At 44.0% G+C, this 22,701-nt stretch overlaps 1 protein-coding gene across 3 annotated transcripts in view; it reads left to right on the top strand.

The window, feature by feature from the left end:
* The window catches only part of LOC311441873 (contactin-4), a 297,643-nt gene extending 276,159 nt beyond the window's left edge, over positions 1 to 21,484 (top strand). For 2 of the 3 annotated variants that reach the window (XM_084530447.1, XM_084530448.1), the window contains exons 14-24: positions 6,673 to 6,848; positions 9,320 to 9,440; positions 11,325 to 11,483; positions 12,189 to 12,338; positions 12,874 to 12,944; positions 14,747 to 14,981; positions 15,512 to 15,627; positions 16,340 to 16,526; positions 17,007 to 17,119; positions 18,449 to 18,617; positions 19,729 to 21,484. In XM_084530447.1, coding sequence (XP_084386573.1) covers positions 6,673 to 6,848; positions 9,320 to 9,440; positions 11,325 to 11,483; positions 12,189 to 12,338; positions 12,874 to 12,944; positions 14,747 to 14,981; positions 15,512 to 15,627; positions 16,340 to 16,526; positions 17,007 to 17,119; positions 18,449 to 18,617; positions 19,729 to 19,829 — 1,598 coding nt within the window. In that variant the 3' untranslated portion in view covers positions 19,830 to 21,484. The remainder of the gene's footprint in view (positions 1 to 6,672; positions 6,849 to 9,319; positions 9,441 to 11,324; positions 11,484 to 12,188; positions 12,339 to 12,873; positions 12,945 to 14,746; positions 14,982 to 15,511; positions 15,628 to 16,339; positions 16,527 to 17,006; positions 17,120 to 18,448; positions 18,618 to 19,728) is intronic. The other variant, XM_084530449.1, reaches the window with a different exon arrangement.
* The last annotated feature ends 1,217 nt before the right edge of the window (positions 21,485 to 22,701 follow it).

Below are 22,701 nucleotides of genomic sequence, written 5' to 3'. Positions count from 1 at the left end.
GTGGATATATTTTCATATATTTTGTCTTTGAATTTGTTATAACGGCACATCCCTCCCCAGTATCCTTTGATACAATTCCATTCTTAATGTGTTTTCAGATTTAAATTAACCTTCATTTATTATTCAGCCACACAAAGGATGTGTATTTGAGTATGCAGAAATGCAATCCGCTGATTGACTGCCGGGTCCCTGTCTGGGAGGTGGGAGGCATTAATTCCTGGGAGGGAGACTTAGACAGTTTTCAATCTGTGGGAAGCTATTTTTCAATGTCAGTTTAAGAAATATGTTAATAACTTGTACCGCAACTGCAGTTCAGCTCTGAATGAAGCTGAGAAGGAGGCTGCCATTCTCACAGGTGAGGCTGAAGCAATTGGATGGGCAGGTTACTGAGGAGGGCAGTCACAAGGAGCAGAATATAAAATACTCACTTAAAAAACAAAAACAAACAAACAAACAAAAAAAAAACTGGTCCACTCCAAAACAAAGAGGCATTCCTTAGAGAAACGGGCTCAAGCGACATGCTGAAGCACACATCTGAAAATAACTGCATGCCCCCCACCCTGCCGTAGTTCTGATATGGCAAGATTTAAGCCAAGTAAGTAGCAAGATAAGGATTCTCTTTCAGGAAAGCAATTTTAGCACGTCTTAAATGCCCAGCTAAACTGAGTGTATTGCTGAATAAGAGTCTCCACTCTTCCAGGAAAGGTCAAACGTTCCACCCCTTAATCCCTGTAAAATATGTGGCCACGTGTCACTGCCAGCGGTGCCAAAGATCAGTGCTGCCTGATTACATGGAAAGATCTAGACCGCTAACCACAAATATTTCTAAAATCAAAAAATGACTTTAGTCCTAAGCCTAAAGTCCCTTTTCTAAGCTGATGGTGTCCCTTTCCCTTTTAATAAGATTACAGTTTATGAGGCTGAACTACCATACTACAAACACGAGGAAGTGCTGCAACAGTGCCCGTTAAGGCATGTGCCTTATAAACCAGTTATAAACCACTTACAAACGTGTCCTGCAGGAGCACACGTGTAACAGCTGACAGCATGGAACTGAAGAGTTACGTTGGCATGAGGACGAGCTGAAAGCACGTATGTGGCCATCACAGCTCAAGTCTGCAATAGTGTAAAGCAGTCTATGTTTTGCCATTTATCTTTGGCTTTCCCCATGTCTTTCTCAGATTAATTTTGGCCGTGCCCCATAGGGTGCTTAAACAATCTATGAAGATAGCTGTAGTTTGTTGTGCTAATTCATACTATGTGTTTAGTTATTCACCAGTTATAAATCTCTTTAGCTTAGGGTTATATTTTCCTGTTTTTAGTATTTTTCACAGTGTCTGATGGTGCCCAGAGCACTGAGAGCTCCTGAAGCTGAGCTAGACGTCAGCTGCTTTGGGCTTCATGGTCTTGGATAAATGTTTCAGTCACAAACAGGAGAGAAAGAAACATTGGAGCACATTTGAGCACTTATATATTGGCCTTTGATTCTTCAGTTGCTCATAGAAAACAGATGATTCTACCTCCAAGATTGATTTTTATTATCTCCAGACATGATTTGCCTTGAAATCAATATAATAATGTAAAATGTCATTGCAAATAGAGGACATTGATCTGTAATGCATTTATTAACTCCCTCTTATAAAAACAACACAAAAAAGAAAACAGTAACTCCTCTGGTTTTCCATAAGGAAAAAAAAATAGCATTATAATTTATATTAAAAAAAAAAAAAATTAATCTTGTAGGTAAAATTACGCGGATTAAGTATAAAATGGAGGTGAATCTTTAACACGGTAACGCTAATTGCTGCCTCAGACAAGCAGGTAATTAGATGGTTAATCACACTTGCAAGTAGTGCTTATCTGCCTAGGTCTACATAAAGAATATCAGCAATGTAGGTGGAAATTCAGCCCCAGGAAAGCAGCACTGTCCCTTTTCCTTAGCATTGGATGCAGCCCTGTGTGCTTGGCATTGCCTCTCTTTGTCTTAGCTGCTTGTTTGAAGCATCTGGTAATTGCACATAAACTCTTGCACTTGAGCATTCATGCCTGAACCTGAAATTACCTTGTCAGCCACACCGGCTTTCATTAAGCAGCTAACAGATGCCCTGGCATGCTGCTATCCCAGAGCATGATGCAGGGAGTTGGAGCCTCGTGTGCTGCGATGGCCATGCTGCGTGTGGCAGCCTCGTGTCCCTCCTGCAACAGCCATGCCCTCTGAGCACAGTATGTGGGACACGAGTATTTCTTATCTACCTGAAGGAAATGAACTTATTCCTTTGCAAAAGCGCACACTGCTTTTTTCTGTTTAAAGAGCCAGACTTTGTTTCTTCTCTCTATAAGCCACTGCTGCAGTTTTTGCCTTTCTGACTTGTGTCCATTTCCACAGTTTTCCATTCAAAGGCACAAATATTTGCTACACACTTTGCCTCTATAGGCACTGCTAAGTCTGGGGATGAATTATGGTTCCTTCCATTTTCTTTTACTATGAAAAAATATATCCAAAGCCTGAGTGTTCCCTTCTCCTTCATCTCTTTTGACCTCCTCCTCTGTGCCAGGACAGATGTCTAAATAAGCACTTAAGCAGTAGGTACACAAGTTTCAGAAACCAGCATTGGAAATACTGTCATTATTTCTTCTTTGGATTAGTCTTGGAGATGCTCAAGTCCACTGACTTGAGTCCAACGATAGGAGCTGTGTCTCCTGTTCAATCTTTTGCTGTGGTAAAGCACTGTGTGTGCCTCCTCCACCCCAGGCTGGCAAAGCAGACCTCGTTGTTTGCTAAGTACTTTGATATCCACAAATGAAAGGCACTGCGCCTATTAATATCGCCGAATCCGTTCCCCGCAGAGCTGAGCACACAGCCGCCACAGCTGAGCCAAATTGGAAATGAGTGTATTTGGAAGGGGGGTGCCAAGGAGCCGAGCAGTGCAAACAGAGCAGCCTTCCCGTAGGTGCAAACCCTTTGCTCGGCTGGAACCTTGCTGGCTGGCACCACGCACACGGTGCCGCTTCTCACTGTGCCCTGGTCCTCTTGTATCACTCAAGGTACATTTGCATGCCCTGGACTGACTTTAAAAATAAAAACCAACAAGCATTATCCCCAAGTGTCAGCCTCTGCTTCGCTTTATGTCATCTGTGCTGTGCCTCTGTAGCTGGTGTCCCGCTGTGTCACGTCCTCCTGATCAATGCGACGCAGCACAGCCCTGCGTGAGCTACAGCAAGCAAGTGCAGCCCTGCAAAGCTGTTTATCCTAAACAAGTAATCCCCCCTAATGGACACCCAATCAATAGCAAGCCGGGGTGGGAAGGCTTCTCTTCAGCTCGGATAATTGCTGCCCTCAGCCCATACCACGATGCCAGCAGCCTGTGGCTCTGCAGCTGGGGAACGCAGCTCAGCGTGCCCAGGTGGGACACACAGCACGGGCAGCTGACCATGGCTGCCTTTAGCAGGGTGTGAGGGGCACAAGAGCAGCAGCTGAGGGTAGGAAATGCTGCTCGGGTCCGTTTCTTCTTCCAGACTGAAAGCTATTAGGAAAGCTTTGTGAAGATCTCTGCTCATATAAGCCAAATGCATTAAATCGGTCAGAAATATGGCAAATTCTCCAAGCGTGCACCGCAGCAGTAACACTAAGGGATGTCACTCAGACAACAGCAGGTAAGAAAAGCCAAGATGACTTCTCTGCCCCTGAAGGGGCCTGGGGGCCAGCCAAGCTGCCCCGGCGTGGCTCTGCTCCGCTGAGGGTCTGCCCCGCCAGCTCACACAAGCAGCAGGCTGAGCTCCCAGCCTGCTCGGCATGAGAGAAAAACTATGTGTAAAACAAACACCACGTGTTTCCTTCACATGGCAAGCACAAAAACTGCAGTGGTGAAAATGCTGAAGTGAAAGGAAGGCAAAGAGGGAGCCTCGCTGCTTCCCAAGCCTTCAGTGACACCTACAGCCGGGCGCATGGCAGGGGGGCACCGCAGCTGCACCCGGCCTCTGCTCAGCAACACCAAGAGAGACCAAACACCCAAACACCAGATTATTCTACCGCCTGACAATGAGGGCTTTCCATCCCCTGAGAGCATTCCCTTTAGCATTCAGCATTCACTTGTCTCTCCTACAGAAACTCATCAGCAATGCCAGATGCACCTTCACAGCACTGACCGGGAGCAGTCGTGCTCCCTGGGGCATTTGCTGGGCAGTTCCCGATGCCACCTCCCTCTGCAGCGCCCACAAACCTGCAGAAAGCAACTGCACAGGGTGACATTACTGATAGAAATTCTTACCCTTTATTTGTAACTGACTGTTTCAGACATTTTTTAAAATATCTCAAAATGCACCAGAGTGCTCTAAAGGTGAGTATTAACAAAATCACAATTTTTCTTTAAATTAGCTGTCCTTGGTAACAGTGCCCATACTGAGTAAAGACATCTAAAGAAAATAATCTGCACTTGGGTTAGTAACAGAGTGGTGAGCTCAGTTCACACAAGGTATTTGACTCTGTAGATTGCCTCTTGTGCCTGGCAGGTGGACAATAAATAAATGAGTAGTTAGTAGAAAAAAAAATATATATAAATTTATTTACTTATTTATTTATTTTTGACTTGGATGCTAACCAACACAATTTTGGTATCATTAAAGCACTCACCATAATTTAAAAGGTGCCTGATGTTACAGATTTTGAAAATGCAAATCTAATAATTTTGATTACCACTTGGCTGCATATCACCAAGGTGTGCCTACACTTGGCTGCCCTCAATTGGCTTCTGAATAACATTTTCCATTAGCTGCTCTGCTCAGGTTATTCGGGGGGGGGTGGGGAGGAGGTGGTTTTGTTTTTCAGCTTTTCTAGTCCTTGAGAAGAGATTGGTAAGCATTCTCCTTGGGGTGATTTGTAAAGTGCATTACAGGGGGCTCCTGCTGATGCTGAGCGTGACTTGGGTCAGAGCCCTGCCTGCGTGTCGTTTGTCATCTTGCCGTATCGGCCGCTCCTATAACCCGGTATGTCCAGCTGTAAGATTGCAATGCTTCTTGACGTGATTAGATTGAAACCTGGGAGCCTGATTTTCAAAGGCACTGGGCACTTTGCAGCTCCTACAACTTCCACAAGAGCTGTGCTAAGCTGCTTTGGAAAATAGGTCGTTAGCAAACATACATGCTTCATTCTTTATATTTTTATAAACTCTGTGTATTTCATCAGGAAGAATCAGGTTTATGGTATGGAATTCTCGCCTCTTGTAGAAAGTGAATGGCAGGTGAGGGCAATTTGCAGAAAAACCTCACTGCTTATGCTTGTTGAGGACCACGGCACATATGGTGCGTTGTGAGACACAAACAGGAACAATCAGAGCTTTGTTGGAGGCACTCATTGCATCTCAGAATCACGTCCTTCATAAACATTTCCTATGGACTTTGAGCAGGACAGAAACTAAACTCCAGAAGCTGTGAGGAATTTTGTAAGTGAGTGATTCCACGCCACTGCACTTGGGGGAGTCTCTGCAGCACCCCAGGCTCTGGATGCTTCACATCCTTCCACATTTCAGCAGTAGCAATCCCAAACGACAGTAAAATCCTGACACATCAGTTAAATAAAAACAAAGTAATAATTAAATATTGTTTTAGCAAATTGTACTTGTACTGCTTTTCACCTGAGAATCTGGAATGTTTTACTTGCATTAATTACTGAAACCTCATAACAGCTACTGTGATTATGATAAGAGTTACTTTGTTTTGTTAGAAAGGGAAACCAAAGAAACCAAAATAGACATTAATTAAATTTGCTCAAGGTAATACCACCATGTCCTTGAGGACTTGATCTGAAGCCTGTTCAAGCCAGTGATCAAACCTTTCTCACTGCCTCCTGGAGACTTTTGATGAGGTTTCTCAAAACCCAGTAATAGCTTCATGTCCACTGAATTTCAGCAAACAGTTTTGCCCAGGACAATTATTTTTTGCAATATCCTAGCTATTTTAGCAGAGAGTTAAGCAGTTGGACAGTAGTCCCTGGATGAAGTAGTTAAGATTTTGGTTTCATATACTAGAGAATGAATAATGCCCGTAGTATTTTACCATGACAGCTGTGTGGAATAGACTTTTGGAATAAGTAAAAATATCTATCTGTATATGATTTTCAGACTTTTGGTCTCATTGTTAAGCAATATTTTTTCTTCTTTTCATTTCCTCTGTGGCCCCTGTAGAAAAAAATATAGCATTTTTATCAACAGAAATGAAAGACAAATGTTAACTTTAGAGGCAGAGGGAATTCATAGGCACAGATGAGGAGCTGAAGTTGGCATAATGTGTCATGGCTCATCTTTCTATGCCACCATTTTGTTCGTACTGCATGACTGAAGTGAAAAAATGGGCAATTAAACTAGTGGTAAAGGATCCACGTGAACTCCAGCTGTGAATGAGGAATCTGTTGCATTCTTTTCCATCTTTTTCTTTTCTCCTTGTTCATCTGGACTGCAGCTAGAAGAGGATTCTGGAAGACTTCTTGATAATGTTTCTATCCAACAAAAAGAGAAAGGTATCGGGATAAATTCAAAGATGTGATAGTTCATTTTTTTGAAAAAGTTCAAGAGCTACTATTGTGATAGATCATGTAGGATCATTTTCAGCTCCACATGGGCCTCCCTTTCTCAGGAAGACAGGACTAATTTTTTTTTTCTCTATTGCCTTCATTTGTAGATCCAACAAGGGTTATGGTGTCACCTTTCAGCATGGACGTCACCGTTGGAGAAAGTATTGTCCTGCCTTGTCAGGTATCTCACGATCACTCGCTAGATATCATGTTTACCTGGTCATTCAATGGACACCTGATAGACTTTGAAAAAGATGGGGACCACTTTGAAAGAGTTGGAGGGGTAAGTATTAATACTAAAGCGATACCCCCAAAGTGTTCCTCTTCTCTATTGACAGTCATAGTTATAGCTGAACATAACATAGAATTAAGTTAACACTAGGAGACATCTTATAGCTCGTAGACTGAGAAAATAAATGTTGACAGTACACTACTTTGTGATAGTTTATGTAGAATTGTTATAATTGCTTAATGACATGCCTTAAATATCTGCTGGCATGAATGATGTGTTACCATTGTGGTGAGCTGTATGTCAGAAGACCTGCAATGCATTTTCTTATTGCAAAAAAACTGAAAAAACTGCCTTCTCACTTCCCCACACAGAAGTTCATACTAGTTTTGCTGCATCTATAAAAACAAACAAACAAACAAACACTATAGAACTTTTTGTATTTATACAGAAATTGGGAAAAATTCATATTTATTTGGCATATTTATATGTCTGTGTCCTTCTCTTGTGACCACATGCTTGCAAAAAGTATTTTTCCTCCACACAAAATGATCTGCATAGAGTTAGAACCGTCTTTGACCTTTGGAAATGATCTTTCTCCTCGGCGTTATCTGCGCAAGTTTCCTGGTGATGTCATTTTGGTATCTTCAGGTTCCTTGTTTGTTTATAGGAAACCCAGTCTGCACCAACTGACAGCGCAGACTTTTGCAATGTCCAATGAAATATTTGTTTAAAGGTTTTGAAGGTGATGTTAATGGAAATCTGATAACTAGGAGAAGAGTCAGGTGTGAGGTGATCTTTAGACCCTCCATTAATTACAGCTGTAGCCATCTCCGTCATTCAAGAACGTGATCAAGTGGTAGGTATGGGAAGAAGCTGTAGTACAGATAGGCATTGCTTTCCTTCCTTAGGAGAGGAGAAGGTCCGCTTTTCCTGCTAGGTCTGCTATTTTCTGCCTTTCTGGTTTAGGACCAGAAAGTCTTCACAAGGCAAGTGTGCTGGCTGGCCAGTGCCCTGCCCCGGTCCCCAGAGAGGAGTATACCCCAGGGGACAATCTACAGCAGCGCTGACATGGCCCCTTGGCTAATGTGGGCAGTCTGAGGTTCCCTGAAATTGTTGCAGACTAAATTTGGGGAATTGGAAAGGGTCACTGCTATGCAAGATACCCGAGGAAGCCATCTCTTGGAAAGGGGTTTCACATAAGGATGAAGCATGTCTGTCTGTCAGACCTTCCTCCAGCTTTTTATGCTATTCTTTTGAATAAAAATAATTTCCAAATAATTTTTGATAAAACAGGACCAGACGATTCACAGACTATGTGTAGAAAATAAGTGAAAAGTTTACTTTTTTTGTAATTCTCATGTTTTCCTTCACAGCTCAGATTTCATCTGATTTACCCTGCTCAATGCTGTACTGGCCTTGTGGGAGTTTAATTTCTAACTGAATTGCAATTAAAAATTGCTTTTCCCATCATCCTTACAAATGATTTTTTTCCACTTTTATTGAGTGAACATTGCAAGAAAAAGATGGAAAGAAGTATAATAATTTTTCAGCAGTAGAGGACAGAAGGGAGTTTTGCATGCTACTCTAAGGGAGGTTTGACAAAGTCACGTGCTGCACTGGGTTTCGGGCAGACAGGCAGTCTATGTTTACACTTGTCAAGAGTGAAATTTGATGCTAAAAGGAAAAGGAAATACAATTTACAAGCCTTGCTTTTATACCAAAAAAAATCATTAAAAGATGCACTTAAAGATTTATGCCTAGGGTGCACATCAGCACTGACAGCTCTTCCCAGTGACTGAGCTACAAAGCCAAAATTACAAACTTTATTAATATTCTTTAGTCAGAAAGCCACGATCACAAGATTACCCTGAGACTTCTAATGTATTGAATGTTTTGCGTCTAGAGAAAAATTTAGAAAGAGTTTTGAGCCTCCTATACATACAGAAACGTAATTAGTTCTATTCAACAGTTAATCAGACATGCATTTGGTGTTCGGAAAACAAATTACTGCTGTTAGGTAATGTGAGATTTCCTTGGAGAGTGCTGTTCTCATGATCTTTAGTACAAAAACGCCAGGCAATCAAAATGCTGGCCGTAATACAAGGCCATGAAACTCTTGCAGATGCCTCATAATTTGGGCTGGTTTGCACTTGTGAAATGGATGTAGACCTGACTTAGACATGTGAACAGTGAAGAGGCTATAAATTGCTTATCCAGAGAGGTGAAGGAGGAATTGAGGCAAGCCTGCCCCACATAAGCTCTGTCACATTGTTTTAATGGGGAAACTGCTTAACGGACCCAAACCTGGCTCCCTTGCCCCTTGCAGAAGCCGTAATTTTAGAAACGCTCCCGCTCTGATCTTCAAGGCGAACTCGCATAATTTTAATAGTCCACGGCTTGCATTACGAATGTTTTCATCAGCCAGTATAAAATAAATCCATTAGTCACAGTGTCCTTCATGTGATAATGATGTTTAGCACTCATTAAAAAGTAATTGTAACCACTTTTCCCTACTTTATCAGCAGGATTCAGCTGGTGATTTGATGATCAGAAGCATCCAGCTGAAGCATGCTGGGAAGTACGTCTGCATGGTGCAAACAAGTGTGGACAAGCTATCGGCTGCTGCAGACCTGATTGTAAGAGGTATTTGAATTTTGTTACTGTTGTTGTTGTTGTTGGAAATTTTCTCTTTTTTTCCTATCTTCTGCTGCTAGTAAGACAATTTCTGTGCTCAGACACATTCATTAGGATCCCAGCATCTTGTAATTAATCTAAGAAATAAGCTCTAACTACAAGCTGTGGTTCACGGTACATTCTCAAGCAGCATGTATAAAGCTGCTTTCATATATGCATCCTCGTACAGCAGACGCAGCAGATAAACACATGAGTACACGTTCATGTCCAGAATGCAAAACTTGCACCAACTGAGCTCATTTATTTGGTGAATCGTGCAGCAGAAATAGGTAGGGAACATGGTCGTTTTGCTTTGGTCTCTCTGAATGGTTCTTTTCATCCGCTAACATCACGTTTATGGCTGCACTGCATAGCAGGGTCAGACCATGCGTGGTGGTGGGCAACGGTGACCGATGGCCCCGTAAGAAGCACGAGAGTGCCCAGGCTCTCCATTATACCAGTTCTTGTATTTTTGCTGCAGCATTATTTCAGATCTGTCGGGGTTTTTGTTTTGTTTTGCTTTTTTGTACAAACATTTCAAAACAGCCTGCTGTGAGAACCTCAGTTAGGTAATTTCCTTAGCGTTGGCTCTGTAAACAAACAGGAGGAACATTAAATTCTCACAAGAAAGTGGCCGCTGGTGACAGCACGAATACCGGTCCTGTCCCTCTCCCAAAGCATCAGTAGGGATGGCTGCACCTGGAGTTTTGCTGCATCATGCCACCAACAGTGTGCAAACTGGGAGGTGTTGCTGGGCTGTGAGACTGGATGGGGGAGGCGAATAGCTGCTGCATAAATAGAGCATCCATGATAAATTTAAATTTTGTTAAAAATACAGTCACTAGAGTTATGTCAAGATAATGTTACGCAGCATTTCCCAGGGAAAGGCTGTTACCCCCTTGCATGTCTTTGGCAGTCCTGTATGTTTAGGGGATTTGTACCCTTGGTGACAGACCACCCCAGTCCCCAACCTGTTATCTCACCTTCTTGCGTCAGTGTGCAGCTACCAGTTCCCTCTTGTATGTTCTGATAATTACATGAGGATGCCAAAGATTCTTTTCCTTTTCTTGACTTTGGGATAGCATCTGTATGAATGTCTCTGAATTAATCTGACAGTATTTCCCTGCACCCTGTTAAGAAGCGTATAAGGAAATGTTGGGAGTAACCATCACTGCTCCAAGACATGAAGTGAAAATGGGTCATGTCAGCATCTGCCAGGCAGGAGGAGTAATTTGTGAAGGATGCAATGAGGTTTCACTCCTCTTGTGGAACTTGGGGGGAAGGATTGAAGGAACTAACAGCTGAGCGAGGCTGCCTTGCGTGATTGCACTCCCCACAGCCTAGCAATATGATTTAGAATTTTAATGTCTTAGAAATTAAATGTGGCTAGACCTGCTGAAACTTTAATTTTAAAGATGAGATAGTGGAAGGTTTTGGGGTATTTCAGATATTTAAATATATCTAGGTCTTAGTATCATTTGAGAACAATTTTAGTCCAAGGATGGAGGAATGAACCACAAGATGAAAGCTGGCTGTGAAGTGGTGCTCCTGGGGGGAGATGTCACCTCGGTACCCCTGCCGATAGGAATGGCCGTGTGATGCAGGAGAGATCGTACCGCTGGTGGAGGTGTCCTGCAGTGCTTTACCTGTTACCCAGCAGTGGAAAACACTGCCCATACTCAGGCACAATGCCCATTACAGGCAGGTTTTTTGTTGTTCACCAGCCTCCCAGCACAGCCAAGCTGCAGCTCCACACCGAGCCACCTCTCTCTGGGTCAGGAGGGAAGGCCTGGGTGCTGTTCCCCCAACCACTGCCTGGCTTCAAGTGCTCTCCCCCTGTGACTTCTCTGTCAGGTCCCCCGGGCCCACCAGAAGCTGTGACCATCGACGAAATCACCGACACCACCGCTCAGCTGTCCTGGAGACCTGGAGCAGACAACCACAGCCCCATCACGATGTACGTGGTGCAGGCCAGGACCCCCTTCTCGGTGGGGTGGCAGGCGGTGAGCACAGGTAAGCACCGAGCCCCGAGCATACCCCGGGGAGCAGCTCTGCCCAAAAGTCATTTCCCTGGCTACAGAACAGCGCTCTTTTCAACGAGTTTCAAGTTAGGCAACCCAAAGATTTAGGGTCCAGTCAGTGCGATTACTCATCCATTTTTCTCATGAATGTTTAAGGGAAAACAGAATGAATTCCTATCTTTTGTTGCCGCGCTGGAGATATACAGCAGTAATTGTGGTCTATAAAGACATCCCTCGGGGACAGGCCATGTCATCTGGCCTATCTTTAAGTAGAATTATTTCCCTGATAGAGGGGAAAATTCCATGATGTAATTGCTCATTCCACCAGAGGTTAATTTCGTTCCAGTAACCGTTAAGGAGAGAGAACAATGTAGTTTAAAAAGAGAAAAATAAAAACCATGTAAACCTGTTGTCTTGACACCTTGTTTTCAAAAAGTGTCTTTTTAGGAGAAACTTCTTAAGGAATTTCCGTGCTAAAAGCACAATGTTTTAACTGTCCCTTTCTTGCTTTAGTAGATTTGCTAGCTTTAGCAATTAACAAAATGTTAAAAAAATAAAAAGGGTTTGTCAGTCTGTATTTGCTTTCTATTTATGTTAAACCCTCACTTCTAAGGGCATCTGCTAGGACATTTTCTCAGCTGTTTTTAATACTTTAAGTGGGTTTTCACTGCACTCCTGACCCTTGGCTGTCTCCCAGTTCCAGAGGTCATCGATGGTAGGACATTCACAGCGACCGTGGTGGGTCTGAACCCTTGGGTTGAGTATGAATTTCGAGTAGTGGCTGCCAACCTAATTGGGATTGGAGAGCCAAGCAGACCTTCAGAGAAGAGAAGAACTGAAGAAGCTCGTAAGTAGTGTCGGGCAGCTGAGTTATATCTCATTGCATGAATGCTAATCATCATTTAAGGATGCCTGCCAAGTCTTGAGAACTGTAATACTCCTTGATGCTGCCCCTGTCTTTTGGTCTGGCAAAAAGGGGTCACAGCCAGAATTAGGCTCAGGGTGGTGGTTTGAGGGATCCGTGTCTCAGTTGTGGTAGGTGCCTCCTCTGCTCCGTTTTAGCTTGTAATGGAACAGAATGTGAAACATGAAAATAAGTAAAAGCCTTTTTTTATTGAAGATAAATGTTTAAACTAAACAATTAGAGACTGAATACACAAGTTAATTGACATACTTTTCGTATACTATTATTGACATAATTTTAATGTGCTGTTTGCCATGGCAAATTAGTCATTTGCTAATGTTTCTGATACCCAGCAGGGGAAGGCCAGCAGAGTCCTGTAGTTGTTTCATTTCAACACACTTCTCTGGTTTCAAAATCATCACGTGCATTTTCAGTGCTATCTACAATGCTGCATCTTTTTTTTTTTTTTTTTTTGCAGTTCCTGAAGTGACCCCAGCTAATGTCAGTGGAGGCGGCGGGAGCAAGTCTGAGCTAGTCATTACATGGGAGGTAAGTGGAGTCCAAACCAAGAGGAAAATTAATACAGTGGTGATCTAGAGGCACCCTTCCACCCCAGTGTCTTTCCACAGAGCCCAGTGAAGCTCCTATAAATAGTTTGAGGTAGAAAGTCGCAGCTGTGTGATGAAACAGTCCAGCTATTGAAATCGAGCTAAAGCCCATGCCCCATCCCAGGCTGTGGTGCAATGAAGCAGCAGAGAAACACTGAGCAGGGGACTACAAGGTGCCCATTGCTGCTTCAGCACAGTGTGTATGGCAAAACCTGCACGGGCTGCCTACAGGCAGAAACCACCCAAGGGGTAAAACAGAGTCTCGAGAAATCAAGCTTGGCATGCTCTCGCCCAGCTGAGAACCACAGCTGGCTCTCAAGCTTCAGCCCTCATCCCTGTGCTGCAGTACATGGCAGCAAACAGTTAAGAGTTAGCACGACACATTGCATGCTGGCTTTCGTTGCTGCTAATGAAAGCCAGCAAGAGGAGATACAGAGATGAAAAATGTTTAACATTCCTTAAGGCAGCCAGGGCTAGAACTTTAGTCATTTGTCTGCTCATATTTTCATGTTATGATGCAGTGCAGCTGGCGTATTTTTCCTAATAATGAACTTCACTAGACATGCTAACACTTCCACTTAGCACTATTCCTGACCAGGCTGGCAGAATGAATCACCAGAGATATTTTTAAGGTTATTAAAAAACTATAAATGGGTTTTTCTCCTTACCACACAGCTCAATGTGCTAAATTTCCTCCTCTATTGGACTAATTAGTTTCGCTGTATCTCCTACAGATACTCCAATATGTCTCAAAAACACAAGAACATCAGCCGTGACTTTGACTCATAATTTGCACGAAATATAATTTGTATTCCAATAGAACAGTCAGTTTACTCTTGTAAATGTCCAGAGACCATTTTTCTAATAGTCTGATATTTTTTTGAGCCACAGACAACAGAGCTAGAAGCAGTCACCAAAAGTAACCCTGCACCGTGCTTAAGCACCATGGCCTCTGTGGGACAGTGGCCTGCAATTACAGATTATTTTCACCCATTGGAGCTTTGGGTTCAGATAGGCCTTTTGGGGCACTATGAGCCTGCGAGCAGGCAGTGACAGTGTGCATATACGTGACCCAGAGGTGACAGGTTGTTCCTTCTAGTTGTTCTCCTTCACGTTTGTGACAAATCACTCTCTGTTGTCGTGATTTCTAAGAGATCGTGACATTGGGATGTGACTTTTCGGCTGACCAGGCCCAGGTCACTATAACAGTGGGTGAGTGTGTCCACGTACTGTGGGTGCTGTGCGGGGCCACCTGCCCCAAGCGGTGGGGGGACTTCAGTCAGGACATGTTCTTTAGGACTTCACGTGTGACTCCAAATCTCAGAGCAGCTGCACATGCCTTGGGAAAGCAGTTGTGTCCTGGGTTCACCCCACCAAACTTCAGACACAGTCACTGCAGGGCCTAAAATTACTCACTTTGTCACACCAGACTCCGTGTCTAGTCAGGGAAGGGAGGTAGGCAGCTGTGGAAATGGATTAAGTCCTAGACAAAGTGACTTCTGGAGATGTTTTCTGCTCTGACCACAGGGAGCACACAGAACAGCAAGGCCTCTAGCACAGACGTCACCAAAGCGCCTAAGATCAGGATGGGATAAATTCGGGTTAGATGCAAAGCAGAATTCCAGCTGCCTCCCATTCCAAATCCTTACTGAGGATGGTAATTTTAGAAGGAGCAAGAAGCAGTAGGGGAATGGAAATAAATGCATGAATCGCTGAGTTCTCCCGCTGTTTGCCTGCCCCCAGACGGTGCCCGAGGAGCTGCAGAACGGAGGTGGCTTCGGCTACGTGGTGGCCTTCCGCCCCTTCGGCACTGTCAGCTGGATGCAGACTGTCGTGGCCTCCCCGGACGCCTCCAGATACGTCTTTCGCAACGAGACCCTGCCGCCTTTCTCCCCCTACGAAGTGAAAGTGGGGGTGTACAACAACAAGGGGGAAGGGTCCTTCAGCCCCGTGACGGTCGTGTACTCGGCAGAGGAAGGTAGGGCAAGGAGCCCACCCCACCGCCCCTCTATTTCCCCTGCCTCATGTTGGCCGTGTGAGGTGCTGACCGGGCCTGAAAGGGTTTAGCATCCGCAACGACACATCCTTTGACTCCGATCCTTGCTCTGATTTATAATAAATGGCGCGCCACGATTAATTCTTTTGATAGTCATTAAAATAACATTAATCGTAATGAAATCTTTTGATATTAATGGAAAAGTAATATGTAATCTGGAAAGAATTCAGCTGAGAATTAGTATGAATTAATGTCCACTGATTAGAAAATGTTCCCTCTTGTCCTAATTACTGTACATGGTATCCTGGGTTGAGTTTAGAAATGACATTTATTATTTCTTCTGCGGAGGGGAAGCGCCGTCTGGCACAGGCCTGACAGGACTTGGATTTGAAATGGGAAAGTTTGTTTTTGTAGCATGCCTCTTTTTGCATGCAGTGACGAAAATCCCTTGAATTTTGTGACTAATTGAACATAAAATTGAAAACTGACTTTATTTTAACTCGTCTACCCAGAGCCAACCAGAGCTCCAACCACTGTTTTCGCCAGAAGTCTTTCTGCCTCAGATGTTGAAATTTCTTGGGCTCCCCCTCGAGAGAATCAGCATAAAGGAAGAATACAGGGGTATGAGGTATGGAAGCGAACCGTGGTATCGTTTCAGCACCAGGCGTAGAGCAGACACGGGGACGTGCCGCGGCAATGTGCCGTGGCGATGCAGGGCAGGCGGGTCCTGCTGCGTGCTGGCTTCCCGTTGTTTCCTCAGCACACAGAGTCTTCTCTCCCAGGGTAAAAGGCTGTGCATCTATCTGTGTCTAATCTGGCTGAAAATGCAGATCAGAGCTTGCTGGGGGATGCCTGTGTGCGCTGGTGGCAGGGAGAGGCTGCTCAGAAGTCAGCATGCTTCAGTGGGAAACTGAAGTGCAAAAATTGTGTCATTTTCTCCATCTCAGAGCAAAGCAATGGTCAGCAGTACCAGCTTTACGGACAGAAGCTAGCATGTCTAATCCCTGGGGTCTCCCCTGAGAGAGAAAAAACATCAAGAGTTACCGAGATGAGACAGAGCATTGTCCTAATGGGGTTTCACTTCCAGGATGGCGTCTACAGCCCTGCTCCATTCAGCAGTAATTAGGCTCGCATTAACCGTTCAGATAAACTTCACACTAGGCACAGTATTTAATTTACTGCCAGTAATGGCTACAAAAAAGCTATGGCCCTGAAAGGCTTAGTGATACCGGGGCAGGCAGGAAAATGTACTTCCATGGCCAGCCAGCAGCTGAGCCCTTGGGAAGAGAGCAATGCAGCAATGCGTGGCTGGGGGTTGAAGTACCTGCTCTGTTTTCCAGGTCAGATGTTGGAGACATGACGAAAAGGAAGAGAACGCGAAAAAGATCAGGACAGTTGGTAACCAAACATCCACAAAAGTCACCAACTTGCGAGGCAACGCACTCTATCACTTGGCAGTCAAGGCCTACAACACTGCTGGCACCGGGCCCTCCAGCGCCACAGTCAACGTCACCACAAAGAAGCCACGTGAGTGCCCCTGACAACACCCGGTGCTCTTGCCTGGAAGGGTTTCTCCTTTGGTTTGCAGGTTTTCTTGAGTCTGAAGGAGCTGGGAGATGTTTCTTTGCTGCTGCTTTGAGCACAAGGCTTACCAGCCTTTTTTTTTTTTTTTTTTTTTTGTAAGGTTCTTCCCCATGTTAAGTAAGCAGAGCATGCAAAACTGAAATCATAGCTGTGCAGGAAAATTAAATATTTATCTCATCCTTCAAGAGAAATTTTATTCTGGTCTCAGGCATGTTGAGCAACTGAGTAAATCCTTTTTTTCATTTAAAGGAGTATGTTGTGTCACACCTTCTGTGACCTTGAGGACACAGTTCAGTGAAACAGCTCATTAACTTGCCAGAGGAGTAGGACTCTGCATGCTCAGCTGGGGCGGTTGGTACAGGGAGGGATTAAACTGGAAAGGCTGTCCCTTAGTAATGTAATCCTTCCTATATTTTGCTGTAGCACCAAGTCAGCCCCCTGGGAACATCATATGGAATTCGTCAGACTCCAAGATCATCCTGAACTGGGACCAAGTAAAAGCACTGGATAACGAGTCAGAAGTGAGAGGCTACAAAGTGAGTATTGTGTCAGCACGACGCCACTGCACGACCTCCCTCGGGACCTGCAATGAATCCTCATTTAGATTTAGCTGCCTCCAGATTCTTGTACTGGGATATAAAGGACATTTCCACGAATCCCATGTCAAGTTCAAGGTTTATAATAAAGCTAGATTAGGTGTTTTTTCGTGGTACTTGCCTGGTGTTATGTGTTGAAAAGGGACCATTGCCCCAGAAACAGTGACCCTCTGGCTGTGCCCATGAAGGCATCAGCCCATGGACCTGCGGTTCCCCTTCCCCAGCCCCTGCCTCCTCTGCAGCTCAGCCCATGAGGCTCGTAGCCCACCTGCAGGACTGCTCTCCTGCCTTGGGTGGAAACCTTCCAGAGGCTATAGTTGGCTCCTTAATTGCAGATAAATAAAATGCTTTTTTAATAGCTCCATTTTCTTCAGAGAGAAAAGCCAAAAGAAAGGAAAGAGAATCCTCATTAGTAGCAGTTTTAATAGGTTTTAATTTAGCCAGAGAGAAATCTTGGGAAGAATTCAGCTCTATCACCTTACACAAGGGTTTAATTTGGCCCAAAGAAGACATCAGTGAGCAATTGCCAGCCGTTGCCTTGAGGGTTGGACTGTGCAAACGTTTTCCACCAGAGCTGGAAACAACAAAGAACCTGGGCATGCTTCGTGTTTTGTTCACAATCTGAAATTCTGGCGGCATCAGCCTTGGGAGCCTGTGCCAGCTGTCATTTCTGCCCTCACTTTTAAGTATCTTTGGTGCACTCTATTGGATTATCAGAAATAAGTAATTCCTCAGGGTTTTCAGTCAAAAACCTCAGATGAGTCTCAGTAGTTTGGACCATCTCTTCACTAGTTTTTTTAGGTTTGAAATGCAAATTAAGAAGTCACTTGAAACAGGTGAGAGAGATTCTCGTCAGCCTTGAAAAAGCAAAATCCTTCTAGCAGGTTTCTAAAAAACCTTTTAAACTTATTGTTAGAATAACACAGTCTTATTCCTTCCTGGCTCCCAAAAAAAGATGAGCAAAACGTTGCTCATCTTTTTATTTTTTTTTTCCTGGAAAACTTCTATATTGTGTCACAATTTATGATGTTAATTAATACCACTTCCAGATCTTAGAAGGTGAATCAAAAAAGCAATTTATTCTGGGAAGCCAGGAGGGACTGTGGGGGTCAGAATGGCACCTCTGTGACCAGACCGTGTGTCTGGGCATTGATGGGTATGACCAGAGGCTCTCGAGACACGAGAAGAGCAGCAGTAAATCTGGATGTTCCTACAGCAATGAACCTTTCTGCTGTTTCTGCCTCCTCGTCTCTCTCCTGCTTGCTGCAGGTTCTGTACAGGTGGAACAGGCAGAGCAGCGCCTCTGTGATCGAAACCAACAAGACCTCGGTGGAGCTCTCCCTGCCCTTTGACGAGGACTACATCATAGAGATAAAGCCCTTCAGCGACGGGGGCGACGGCAGCAGCAGCGAGCAAATCCGAATCCCAAAGATCTCAAGTAAGGCCGGGGAGCGGGGTACGTCAGCCAGAGCCCCAGCCCCTCTGCTCCGTGATGGGGCAGCTCTTCATTAGTAGCAGTTTTAAAAGGTTTTAATTTAGCTCTGCATCACCCTAGGGAGCAGCTGCAACTGCCAGCGGGGCTGAGCCAGGGTAGGCATTGGCTTGAGCACTGGCCTCTCAGGGAGCTAAAATGCAGCATCAGCCGACATTCGAGCCCAAATTCCTGGTTTCATCCCGAGCAAAGATTAAGCCATGAGAAACACCAGCACAAGTGGTTATATTCGTGTTTAAGATTTCTAGACACTTTCTGCTCTCCTACTTCCATGCTCGTATATACTGAATATATTGTTTCACTGCAATTCACTATAACAAAATATAAAATGCGGTGTTCAGAGGCTTTTAAATTTATAAGGCTACTGTATAGCAATATTCCATTGTGTGTTGGATGCATAAATATTTATTTAGGGAAATGAGGTTGTGTAGAAGAACAAACAGAAAAGAGAGTATTTTATTACTCAACATTGCTTTTGCAAAATCTCCGTGTCCCATCTTCCATTAATAACACCGCAGTTTATAAGCTGCATTAAATCAGAAGCCTCTGCAATGCAGGAATATGGCATTAAAATTACAGCAATGTAAAAAACTCTGGGCGAGATCAGAATTATCTCCACCAGGCTGTGTGCTGTAGCCATATAAACCATACAGAAGGATTTCATGGGCAGGCACAGGAGAGTGAAGGAAGATGCCAGTTCCTATTTGGCTCCACACAGGAGTATCCATGTAGCTCCTTCAGGCTGTGGATTGGGCCAGGCTGGTGCCATAAAGAACAGCTTGAATATAGTATAGCTGGAAAAATAAATGTAAAGAAGAAATTAAAGAATAAGAGGCCATGAAGCAATATAATGTGAGAGTAGCCTCAGCGCCAGATTGGTGGGAATTGAATGAAAAGCAGGCGTTCAGCTGGAGAGGTGCAGGCCTCCGGGCAGGGGTCGGACCCTTTGCTGCCATCACCAGCGGAGGGCACAGAGCAACCCAGTGGGGAGAGGGTGGATGTGTAAGGGCTGCTCTCGGCGCTGGTGGCTCATCTGCCCCCTCTCTCCTTTGCTCAGATGCGTATGCGAGAGGATCCGGTTCTTCAACCTCCAACGCTTGTACACTGTCAGCCATCAGCACGATAATGATCTCGCTCACAGCTCGATCCAGTTTATGACAAAAATTACATAAAGGACTTCTTGTTTATAATATAAGCAACATTTAGCTAGTTGTTTCGAAGACACCCAGTACTAAGTAATATTGTGGTTTGAGTACATCTTACTACTGGAAAAATGTTTATGCTTCTTTAGGAATGGCATTATACAGTACTTCCTCAAAGCAAATATAGCTTTGTCTGAAGTTTCCTTGGAAACTCTGCAATGCACTGAAAACATCTGTAATATGATGTTACCAAAGCAGTTTACATATGTCCTTATATGCATATTTTTTATTATATATTTAGTGTTTTATAGAATTTTTTAAAGTTAACATATGATGTAGATATTAATTTTTCCTCTGCTATAAAATGCTATGGACAACATTATCATGAAAATATTGTTTGAATTTTTTCCTTTATGACCGAGAGTTCAAAGTTGTTCTTAGTAAATTGGCTGCAACTTTCCTGTACAGTTTTACAAGGCTACGCAAGGCAGAACTGCTTCAGATCGGGTTCACAATGCAGCTGCATTTAAGGGCAGTTACCATGATTCTTGTGTTAAATCAAGTGCTTCTAACACACGTGATTTTACATTTTATTCGGAGGACTAAGCGAGACAAACTCCAAAGGCTCAGAAAGAACACTATAATCTTGAAAAACCACACAGCTTCTGGTTATTTGCGGACTACAGGACATGTAGCTGATATTCTGGCATCATGCAGTAAGGTTCAATTTTTACCGTCTTGAAATAGCTTTGGCTTTATCATGATTAGCATTAAATTGGGTAGGGACTAAGGTAGTGCAGAGACATCACCTCTGCCTCTGCTGACACCAAGGGGCAGGCAGAAGGAGCCAGGAACCGAGGGCCCCCGGCGCAAGCCCTGCTCAGCCCACGTCGCTGCTCTGCCTGTCGCACCGAGGACGTCAGGGTACAGCGGCTCTGACACCAGGCTCACCGGCGCTCACTCCCCACGTGTGCTTTCCCATAACTCATCATTCTTCCCAAGTCCACCACAGAAAACGTTCAGACCCCCGGCCGGGACCTGGCCGCACGGGGCTCCCCCCGGCCTGCAGGGTGGCCGCGGTTCTGCAGGAGCTCTTCGGAGAGACCTGGAGGCGTCACGGAGGCACGCCGGAAAAAGAGGATATCCACAGCAAAATCATTCTTCTTAAGAGAAGGACTGTTTGTTACTACGGGGTAATTTTGTAAGTTCACTCAGATGGGATAATGCTAGTACAAGGCAATGGAATTTTCTATAAAATTTTCAAGTTTAAATGCGCTGCAGTGGTTTATTATTATTTTTTCCTGATAGCTTGAATTTGCCTGTAACTTGTCTTTTTTGCTTACAAAATAATACAGTTAACTTTTAGACCTTCTAAATATATTTATTCAGTAACGCATAATCAGGATTCCACTTGTGTAAAAGTCAGGGGTGTTGACCAGAGAAATATTGTCAGTATTTCAAGCTGTGTTCCTTTCTTAGTTTGATATGGTTACTTCTATGTAAAAAAATAAAAACGACAAAAAAAAAACACAAAACCAAAAAAAATGGAACAACAAAAAAAAAAAAGCTTCTGTAGTTTTCTCCCCGGTGTAAATGATATTTATCAGTGATCTAGCAGATGTAATCTTTTTTTAAAGGTATTGGTAATAAATATTCTGTCATTTGTAAAGATACCTGTCTGCAAGGAACGTTTGTCCTCCATGCTTCGTTGCACCTGGTGATAAGTTTTTTAAGGGTGAGACATCAGGTAAGATATCACTTTTCCCATTGTCTTTGTGGATTTTTGCAACTTTTTGCAATTCTAGTTCTGATTTTTAGGTGTGGCAGCGCAGAGAAGCCCTGTGATCCGAGTCACTCTGCTGACTCTACCCAGGGGCTGTGCTGAGGGTGCCGGGCCACCTGACGCTCAGCCTTGCTGCTTGGCCGAGAGTTTCACCAACTTCCAGGGCTGCCGGCCAGCAGGACAGGCTGTCACGGCAAAAAGCCCCACTTCTGAGTGAGGGTGGAGGCACCAACTGGATATTTACAGACTCCCAGTGCTGCTTCATGGAAAAAATACAGAAAGCTGGGCACAAAAACCAACAGGCTGCTGGCCTCATCATCACCGACTCATTGCAATTGTTTGTGTGGTTTTCTTGCGATTTGCATCCTTACCAGTGACATGGAAAATCAAAAGCTCATTTTTCACTTCCACTTCCAGGTCTGTGAGCAGAAAGCCAGGGACCTGTCCAAGCCCCTGGTGCCTGGAGTGCCCAGGGCTGCAGAGCTTTCACTGGGAAGTGCCGAGCATTCACACACACACTTTTGAATTACCAAATGTACAGCTCAAGTGCAAAATGCACTTAAATGCATTGCATTAATCTCTGCAGAATCTTTCCCTTAATGGGAATGAAGTTATATTTAGAAATTTTATTTATTAGGGTACTTGAAGGCATGACATAAATGAAATACACTATAGTAAATGAATTCTCTTTCAACTCGTTTTTAGGATTTTACTAATGAAATTCTGATTTTCAGACTGTTAAAATTGGGCACCTCAAATCCATTAAAATCACACGCAGCAGAGGCATTTGAGGCACAAACATTGTTATATTAATGAGCTACATTAATTTTGATGGAGCCATGCTATTTCACCCAGATGAGAACTGGCTCATTTATTATAATTATTTTTAGTTTGTAGCACCTGGGAACTCCATTATGTTGAGGCACTTTCCAAACAATTTACTTGCTAGGTCAAATTTCTTTCTTTCTTTTTTTTTTTTTTTTTTTTTTTCTTTTTATTCTCTGTTAATGTGCTTAACCCCACCTCTGGGAAGCTCAGTAGGTAGGAGGCTTCTTGGGCAGCCAAAGGGACTCTGCAAGAGGAGCAGAGCATCGCGGTCAGCAGC

The sequence above is a fragment of the Aythya ferina genome (genome assembly GCF_964211825.1).
Source record: "Aythya ferina genome assembly, chromosome: 10".
Classification (NCBI taxonomy): Eukaryota; Metazoa; Chordata; class Aves; order Anseriformes; family Anatidae; genus Aythya; species Aythya ferina.
Note: the sequence above shows the minus strand (reverse complement) of the source record. Positions and strands in the feature narration are given on the sequence as shown.